The sequence below is a fragment of the Haliotis asinina genome, chromosome 15 (assembly GCF_037392515.1).
Source record: "Haliotis asinina isolate JCU_RB_2024 chromosome 15, JCU_Hal_asi_v2, whole genome shotgun sequence".
Lineage (NCBI taxonomy): Eukaryota > Metazoa > Mollusca > Gastropoda > Lepetellida > Haliotidae > Haliotis > Haliotis asinina.
The window spans coordinates 30,877,194-30,887,616 of NC_090294.1; the positions used below are offsets into that span (position 1 = coordinate 30,877,194).

Below are 10,423 nucleotides of genomic sequence, written 5' to 3' on the forward strand. Positions count from 1 at the left end.
AAAAACAACCCCACCCCCACCCCCATACCAACAAACAAGGGCCACCCAATGCAAAATACATACAAACAAACAATATAAAAACAACAACAAAAACCCCACACAAACAGACAAACAAACAAAGAAAAAACTCCTGACATTTTCGAACATTTTCATGCCAGATGGAAATTGCCTGTGTTGATAGTTGCACAAAAATATAGACGGGCCCTACCCTTCCCTTGTACACATATATACAGGCCCTACCCTTCCGCTCTTCCCTGTGTTGTTAGTTGTACAAATTGTACACACATACATGGGCCCTACCCTTCCCCTCTTCCCTGTGTTGCTTATTGTACAAACTGTACACACATACACAGGCCCTACCTTTCTTTTCTTCCCTGTGTTGCTTGTTGTCCAACTGTACTCTCATACACAGGCCCTACCTTTCTTCTTTTCCCTGTGTTGCTTGTTGTACAAACTGTGCTCTCATACACAGGTCCTACCTTTCTTCTCTTCCCTGTGTTGCTTGTTGTACAAATTGTACACACATACACAGGCCCTAGCCTTCTCCTCTTCCCTGTGTTGCTAGATGTACAAATTGTACACACACACATACCCTACCATTCCCCTCTTCCCTGTGTTGCTTGTTGTACAAATTGTACACGAATACACAGACCCTACCCTTCCCCTCTTCCCTGTGTTGCTTGTTGTACAAACTGTACTCTCATATACAGACCCTATCTTTCTTTTCTTCTCTTCCCTGTGATGCTAGTTGTACAAATTGTACAAACATACACGGGCCCTCCCCTCTTCCCTGTGTTGCTAGTTGTACAAATTGTACACGCATACACAGGTACACCCATCCCCGTCTACTGTCTATGTGTTGTTTATGTTACAAAGTGTACATACATCCGGCAGAACTATCAGCAGGGCCGTTAACACCAGGAACGCAATTCCCAAGTAGCCCATGCTGACTGACAGAGGGCGATCGTCTTTCGCACTTGTCTTCTTTCTTACTGTCTTAGATAATGTTTCCACATTGACTTGTAATTTCTCCACTATCTGTTTTATGTAATCATTGCGGTTGACTACACTTTCTGTTTGAGCCCGCTTCATACAGTAACAGGTGCGAGCTGATTTCGCCCAAACAAAAGAATCGGCGTGGAGGACTTTGTTCGTAGAGGAACTGATTGCTTGTGTTGCACACACTGATGTCGTGGTAGACACGTCTGACCACGATGCTGACGCAAGAGGCGCTACAGATGCAGTCTGTGACAGAAAACCTGTTAAGCTAGATCCATCATGAAAGACAAGGGTAGCAGAAAGGTTGTTCGATGTTGACAACATATCATAAGGTGAGACATCTGGAGTCCATGGTGTGGCTGTGTGTGTTCGTGACGGCGTTAACAGGTGTTGCAGTGATGGTGTGATGTCCTCCCGTGACGACGTGGACCAAGTTTCTGCTGCTGGTACTAGTCCTCGTGAAGAAGGAAACTGGTCTGCTGTCGACGTTTCTAAAACTGTGCTCATTACACCACCGCTGGCAGGGATACTGTCTTGACTTGAAGATGGTGGCTCAACTGGAGAAAGGAAGCACGACAGAATGTAAATACAATGTCAGTCAAACTGTCTTTGAATTTCATCTGAAACTAAGATATCCTCTCAATGTGCAATGTTTGATCGTGACAACAGTTATGCCTACCAACGCCTTTCTATGGATTTTTATGATATTTCAATTAATAGTATTGTCATGTAACGATGGTCTGTTCAAAGTGAATCCCACCATCGGATAAACGACGACTCACTGTTTACTCATTACATACACTGTGACGGTCATCATGGCATTGTCATCAGACGCCTCGAGGTTACGTCATGGGCCAACACGTTATCAAGATGATGCTATGTACCTATTCCAAACTGTACGTAGAACTCTGCCCTGCATCCTTCCGACACCCACATCTTTGTTTCCGTGTAACCGAAACTCACTGTCCGAGTGCATGCTGAACGAGAGAGTTGTTTCTTCTTCGTGACGTTCATCACTCGGCTGTTGTCGTCAAGACTCGGAATGCTGCACTCGGTGTAGGCGTATGCGTTAGACGAGCACGTCACAACCACCGTTGAGCACTCTTGACAGGAACAAAATCATCAGTTTGACTAGGCATAACAATGGCTGCGTACACGTCATTCTGCTCAAGTTTCTTAATTAAATGTCTTGTGTGATTAGGTAGCCAGTGTCCCAAGGTTAGTATATAAAATTATTCTTAACTTACTCTGCTTCACATCAAATGGCCCATGTTCCACTGAATAAAAAAGGGGTGTTATCACAATAGTAGTATCTGCCGTTTGTGTGCACTGCGTATGACCGGAAACTCGTCATTTCGTCGTGAAAGCGTGTAGCTGTGAGGTTATGTTCACGATTTTCTCTGATATTATTTCAGTGTTTTCTCTTTCATGGGACCTATCTTGTACATTTGATGTGAAGGACGTAAGTACTAAATAAGAAATTGCTCTGAAGTTTCTAGTTTTATGCTTTCCCGCCCATATTGCGATGTAAATAATCTGATAGGCAACATATCCCATTTCTTGAGTTTGAGGAGAGGCAAATTTGTGAATCAAGAGATAAAGTCGGCAAGGTCAAAGAACCAGTTTACATACCAGCAACATGCAGCCAGTGGAGCCAGAGGAGGGACACCAACAGGATCCGGTGACAGATCACACTCATGACCTCCCTGAAAGGACATAGATAGTGACGTCACTGGTTCACATGTGAACGTTTTGTAAATAATCAAGATAGACCATGCTAAGCAGAGTGTTTTGATGTGTCTACATAAAGTACAATGCGGATTAACCGAATCTTGCATTAATCATGTTATGTGTTAAATGTTCACCGCCATGACTTTGGATACATAAATATCCTTTTAACCTTTTGTGTCAACAGGACCTAAGCCAGTTTTAAGCTGCTGGGAAAAAATAAGGAACTCGGTCCATGAACTACAGGACAGTAAAGACATATGTCTATTTAACGACAGCACGTTGGGGACCTTGTGTTATTACCATAAACCCATTTCCTGATTTAATTACCCTCTGTTCCCCAATTTAACAATGCTCCAATATACAAATGCGTTTCAGACTGCTGTAACTTGAAACATAAATTACCCATTTTATGCAGTCAGTCATGTGTTATATTTCCATGTTATGGCCTTGGAAACTGAGACTAATATGCAACTTTTTATCTCCAGTGTGTGATGATTGCATACTGAATACATTCTAACCACTAGTATTGTATACACCCTGGTAACACCTAACCAGTAATACTTGTTGCCACCTCTCGTGTCCTTCAGAGTCCTTCATCCAACCTATGTGAATCAAACGATTCGAATGTTGCATCTTGCTATTTTTCCCTTGCAAATATTGTCTTAGTGGAGTCGCAGCGGTGTAGTTCCTCCATTTGAACGTCTTGTCAAAATTTATTTATTGGAATGCGAATTGTAAGATTTTGCAGACAACTGAAGGAAAACAGATTTAGAGTTATCTCCTTTCCATCGACTTGTACTCGCAAAATATCGTCATTTTTCGTGCATCATGCGTGATTCAATATTATTCGAGATAAAAAGTACTTTACCGAAAGAGTTGCCATTGGCACCGGGGCACATCGAAATGTACCTCGTTTGTAAGTGGAATACATTGAAACTAATAGAGAGCGCATAGCCAATCAGAAAACGACATTTATGTGTGAGGTAAGATAAATGTTCTTGCGTATTACAGACCTTCATCAGTTAAGACATCAGTCGTAATACAACATATTACACATAGCAACCCTCCTTAGAGACAGGCGTTTTTTCTGCTTGAAGGTGGCACGTCACGAGATATCAACAGACATCCCCCAGGTTGCTTTAAATCTCGCCCAATCAAGGGTAAAATATAATAAGACACTTTTGTGTCGAAGTTCAAAGGACAAGGAACATACTTCGAGTTATCAGATATTTAACACAACAGTAATAGATGACTGTTCAGGGAATCCAAAAGGACCCAAATTTAACTTCCACACAACCGTATGTTCGACACATCATAGTTCGACTCGTGTTTAACTCTAGTTCCCTAGTAATGTCACCATACATGTTGGTTTCCAAAGCTCGTGTTCCGACAGGACCTAGATGGCCTGGAGCCACCACATACACACAAATTAATAAATTAGTGCTTCTGGCACTTTCCAATACAGTTTCCACGCCAAACGATGTATCACCAGCACAAAGTCCTGATAAACAGCCCTATGTGTCAGCAACTTATTATTTATATAGTTCATAAAGAGTAATGGATTAAATACGAATCCCAGCCTTCATGCATTTTGTTTGAATATTTTCCTATTCAGAAATACGCGTAATGTCAACAACTGACCTTTTACACTAATTTACTGCTATACACACGCCCAAGGTCACATATACGAGCGAAGGATTTTGATGACAAACTATGATGCATTAGTTTTCTTTGTTTTGTGTTTTGATGACTAAGTTCATTTAGTTTGAGTTGCAAAACGACCACTTTCAAACCATCAACGTTTACTCATTAAGCGATCTGCTCTCATGGGAAAGAGCCGTAAATATTTAAACACATCTGTCTGAAACAATTGTAATGAACTAATGGGTGCTATTTGTCTATATTTAGAAACGATAACTGTTACCACTGTGACATGAAGTGCATTTCTTTAATGAAAACATATTTAGTATGACATGTGAAACGAAAAAAAAAACACAAAGCGCGAAAGATAGCTATGACGTGCCGCGAGTCACGTGACCACTTTAGCAATCGCAACTGCATTGTACGAAAACACCTAAACATTGCCAAACTGGTAAACGCATCAAAGTTAAATAAAGTAGCAATGCACTTCGCAACCTTGGTTATCTGCAACGGTGACGATACACCATGTATATGGCGATTCGCGGTGTGTCTTTCTAGACCACAACGCACGTCTCAGTTGTAAATGTATGTAACTGAAGAATATCACCTCTACAATGGCCAGACTAAAGTACTGTTGGAAGTAAAAAAAACAGCTTTTCAGGCCCAAAAGCATCAAATTTATACAGCTGCAAATAGGACATGTCGAAATAAACTCCTTCGGGCGGCCTAACTGGCCATTCAGTGGGATGCGTTAGAGGATATCCAGAAAAGCATGTTTACTCGTAAGTTCGGGCAAAACAGACAAAAAATAAGAAAAGCTGGTGAGAACAATAGATCTTAGATCGTCGACTCACCTGGCATGAAGTGCATGCACTGTTTACTGGCGCAAGGGGTCATTTCAAAGATATTTTGTGCTTCTTAATGCGTGTTGAATATGTCTCAGCCATTGAATAACATCTTACTTGTCTTTCTTCCATGAAGTTTATGTTAAGATATGTAGAGGAGTATGATACCCATAAGTGGCATTTGGAAACTGTTATTAATGGGTGTAAGAAAAGATCTACACAAAAACGTCGCATCTCTTGCAATTCAGAAGTGCTTTTGATATCCTTGTTTAGTCCTTTCAGATAGGCATACACACAGGTTACACATCATCAGAGAGGTTTAAGTTTTGAAAGTATGGAACTATAGGTATATCAGAGTCAGGGAGTGTACCACTCAAGCAACGGACTCCGCGGGTTACATGCATGTTTGGGCTGTTTATAAAGAGTTAACAATTTCAAAGTGTGATAATATAGGTATACAATTCATGGCGCTAGCGCACGATTCCAGCAGCCAACTCCATGGGTAAGGCATGTGGGAGTTGGTATGTAAAAGTATAGCTACACAAAATCAGGGAGTACCTGATGTGTGTGTGTGTGTGTGTGTGTGTGTGTGTGTGTGTGTGTGTGATGTGTGTGTGCGTGTGTGTGTGTGTGGTGTGTGTGTGTGTGTGTGTGTGTGTGTGTGTGTGTGTGTCTGTGTGTGTCTGTGTGTGATGTATGTCGTTTCCCAGCGAAAATAATGTTGTTAATGAAATCATAGCCTGTGTTAGTCCCAATAGGACTGTGAAATCTGATAGTTCAGGCTCAGTGCTAACAGTGTGTTTTGATAAGAATCCTTAGCACGCTTCAGAACATGAATAATATATTTTGGTTCTGATCTGCAAAACATACAGAAATTTTGTCAATCAGTTTCATTTTCAAAAATTCTTTTTTAGTGTATATAATTTGTGGATGAATCTAAATTAGAAGTCCAATAACTTAACAACCTGAGTACATTTTCTGTAGTCAGTATTCCATGGCAATTAAATATGAGTCATATTTTAACTCACTTGTTTTAATCAATTTGTCACAGACCATTCTAAAACCTTTTGAAGGTATCATAAGGTTATACACTGCGCCATTAATACCCAGATTTTAATGCTCATTAATAGAATTATTGATTTCAAATCTCCGTGAAGCCGTGATATTTTCAAGAGTTTATTGTAATCCAGAAATGTTCCTCTTACTGGATATCTGTTCTTGAACTCGTTGAAGGAAAGTAGATCGGCAAAGTTACAGAGGTCTTTAACTTCAGCAATTCCACACTCAAACCAACTTTTGAGAAAAAAATATGACTGAAAAAAAACCAGGGTGATTAAACCAGAGGGAGCCAGATGGCATTTTAAACATATCATTATGAGTAGTTATGGATACATTTCTGTATCTCGTCCTTGACAGAAGAACATCTTCCCAATATGGGTTGTCCACAGTGCAGCACTGATCAATGTTTGAGCCAGTCTGTGCAATTCAGAAGTTGTCAATTCATAAACTCTTTCTTCCCAGTCTCTCTGGGATGTTTACACCCATTTAATTTACTTTAAAATGTTCTGTTGATTGTCATGCTACACCTAGTCCTTCCTTTGTCATAGCCATCCATAAACATCTCTCTATTTCTGTTTGAATTTGTGTAATCACCTGTTTTGTTACAGAATGCCATGTTTGTGGGTATAAGATTCAATGATGTCCACTGCGCTAGACAGTCACATAGGTATGCGTCAAACGTACATGACCAGACCGTAATGTGTTCTAGAATTTATTCCGTTGTTTAAAAAAATGCCACCCTGTCCATTCCATGGTCAGCAATGACTTCAGTTCTCGCAGGATTCAAAGGCTGGACCCATCAGCACTCATTTTACAACAACCGATACAAGGAACACATCAAACAGTATCATTTACAAATATACTAATGGATCAAATGCAAAGTCCGTTTTAGTAATGATAGGAGTGTGTATATCAGGTTAGTATAAACGATCTCGTTGAACGTTTCATAATTTGCCACCAAAAGATGGTACGTTGGAATTTTGCTTACACGTCTCATTGAAAGATGAGAAAGAATTTGGAAGAAATAATTTGGATGATGTATGAAACCTCATCAGCGCGCCTCATATCAAATATATGTTTTATCTGAAACGAAACATCAGTAAGATTCTGCATACCATTACAAGCCTCTGTTTGAAATTCGTCAAGAGTCAGTTTGTCTACAGGAATGATGGAGACAGTTGAAGGCAGATTTTTTTCTGGTTTCAGTTCTTTCCGTGAATGCTAATTCACCTCAATAGAATATTGAAAAAACAAGTGTTTAACTGAATAAATGATCCAAGAAATTGTACCGGTTTCCTGCACCATATACTTACAATCTGATGTCCGATACGACCAGGTGTCGTATAATGGTATATGGTTCTGCTTTGTGATAAACATCACTTTTTGGTATCACTCAACAAATAATTGCAAGCTGGGTTTCAAGGAAATAAACTCATAGATGTGTTTGAAAATGTAACCAGGCATCTTACCTTACCACTACAAGCTGACGTATATAAAATATCCTTTTGAACACATCAACTGGTCTTATTATGTCCATGTACATCATCAAACGTCTTTCTAAAAGATAACAGTGAACACCTGTCCCGAAGAGAATCCACCCTGATACTGGCAATATACGTGGTGCTGTGAGCGACCAGTCACTAGTGATGTCGCAGAGTGGCACCGATGTAGTCGATACAGTGAACATAGCCTTCACAGATCGATCGTGTCTAAACATAATTCTTGACAGGATTCAACACTCTATATATATGTAGCATCGCCGCACTTTACAATGTTTTGTTATGGTATGATTTATACAGTACGTTTCCATATTTGAATAAAGAACATGAAGATGAAATTTTGCCAAGTTAACATTGATTCAACATAACGGTTGTGCAGAGTTTTTTTCTTCGTCCCACCCTATATATATAATGAATCTTATATTGGAATATACAGTGGTTCATTGGTAGGCCGGATCGTAAGAGAAACAGGATCTTGAATGTTTAAGACATTTTTTGCACATTTTTTTGTATGTTGCTGAACATGCTGTTCCACCGGCCGACACAGCCACTTTGCCGTGTACACATTTGCTTTAAGGTATCATCTCTTGCGCAGCAGGTTTTTCTAAATTACTAAATCGACCAACAGTAATGACGTGTTTTCCCCTGGATGTCACTTGTTTCACGTATATCAAATGTCCTTTAACTACCTGAGGTAAAATCGATTTGAAGAGTAGAGCAATGATATGCCAAAGATATTCCACACAGATAATACCCGATACGGTGACCTATATCGTTAACAAAATGGGTTCGCAGGCTTGTGGAGGCTGATTGTAGTTACGAGGAACATTTTGTTTAATCAGCTAACATCATTTGATTGCGTTCCGTCGTTGGTATTCCGTTGCATCGTTGAAAATAGAATATGTAGACAAGGGAAACTTTGTTCGATACTGGTGATATCGTAAATTACATCAATTTGTCTCCTAATTGGGTAGCGGTTTAAATGACGGAAACGATATGAGAGCAAGTGTCTTTAAATGGCATATAGACCCTCGGGTACACGGCTACAGATTACCTCACAATTCTGTCTTGTTATAGTTTGAATTTACGCTCACACGGTGTCAGACATCTGCATAACACAGTGGTCCAGTTATTTTGTATGGGGGTTAGAGAACACTACCCGCTTCCTATGTACTTGGTATCCCATTACAAAAGCACATTCACGTGAAAACCTTGGTATGTTAAAGATAGTTATATCAATCTTGAGAAACACATCTAAAGACATTTTCATAGACAGATGTTCACATGCTTTCCTTGTTCCAGTGCCCTGACGTGTATTCTAGCTCTGTGTTGGTAATGCTGGACAGCATATTACTGGTTGTCAAAACGGTTAAGTGGGTACATGAAATGAAAGACAAAACTTGGTATTTGTCTAGTGCGTACATGTAATGAAAGACAAAACTTGGAATTTGTCTTGTGTTGACATGTAATGAAAGACAAAACTTGGTATTTGTCTAGTACGTACATGTAATGAGAGAAAAACCTTAGTATTTGTCTAGTGTGTACATGAAATGAGAGACAAAGCTTAGTATTTGTCTAGTATGTACATGAAATGAGAGACAAAGCTTAGTATTTATCTAGTGTGGACATGAAATGAGAGACAAAGCTTAGTATTTGTCTAGTATGTACATGAAATGAGAGACAAAACTTAGTATTTATCTAGTGTGTACATGAAATGAGAGACAAAGCTTAGTATTTGTCTAGTATGTACATGAAATGAGAGACAAAGCTTAGTATTTGTCTAGTATGTACATGAAATGAGAGACAAAACTTAGTATTTATCTAGTGTGGACATGAAATGAGAGACAAAACTTAGTATTTGTCTAGTATGTACATGAAATGAGAGACAAAACTTAGTATTTATCTAGTATGTACATGAAATGAGAGACAAAACTTAGTATTTGTCTAGTGTGTACATGAAATGAGAGACAAAACTTAGTATTTATCTAGTATTACATGAAATGAGAGACAAAACTTAGTATTTGTCTAGTGTGGACATGAAATGAGAGACAAAACTTAGTATTTGTCTAGTATGTACATGAAATGAGAGACAAAACTTAGTATTTATCTAGTATGTACATGAAATGAGAGACAAAACTTAGTATTTGTCTAGTGTGTACATGAAATGAGAGACAAAGCTTAGTATTTGTCTAGTATGTACATGAAATGAGAGACAAAGCTTAGTATTTGTCTAGTGTGGACATGTAATAAAAGACAAGACTTTGTATTTGTCTAGTGTGTACATGTAATGAAAGTCAAGACTTTGTACCTGTCAGACATGCTAAGTGTATACATGTCATGAGACAAAACCTAATATCTTCCCGCTGCGTTTTCACATGTAATGAAGGCAAGAACTTTGTATTTGTCCAGTGTGCATATGTAAGGAAAGATCAAGACTTAGCACCTATCATACTTGGTGTGTACATGTAATGGAAGATAAAGGACGAAGACCTAGCACCTGTCAGTCTTGCTAAGTTGGTACATGTAATGGAAGATGAAGGAGGAAGACCCTGTACCTGTCAGTCTTGCTATGTTATGAGTGAGTGTCAGAGTTAGAATGTTAAGTCACTTTATTTCAGCAATACCTTGACTACTGAACAATCCTAGGTG

General features: G+C 39.2%; 1 protein-coding gene across 1 annotated transcript; it reads right to left on the bottom strand.

Annotated features, from left to right (window-relative positions):
* Positions 1-599: 599 nt before the first annotated feature.
* Positions 600-7,768, bottom strand: LOC137265895 (streptococcal hemagglutinin-like). The gene is made up of 4 exons (XM_067801358.1): positions 7,745-7,768; positions 2,632-2,705; positions 1,884-2,102; positions 600-1,556 (listed from the first exon to the last, which is right to left on the bottom strand). Exons 2-4 carry the CDS (start codon positions 2,696-2,698, stop codon positions 853-855), a joined length of 990 nt encoding a protein of 329 aa, XP_067657459.1. The 5' UTR covers positions 2,699-2,705; positions 7,745-7,768; the 3' UTR covers positions 600-852.
* Positions 7,769-10,423: the final 2,655 nt, after the last annotated feature.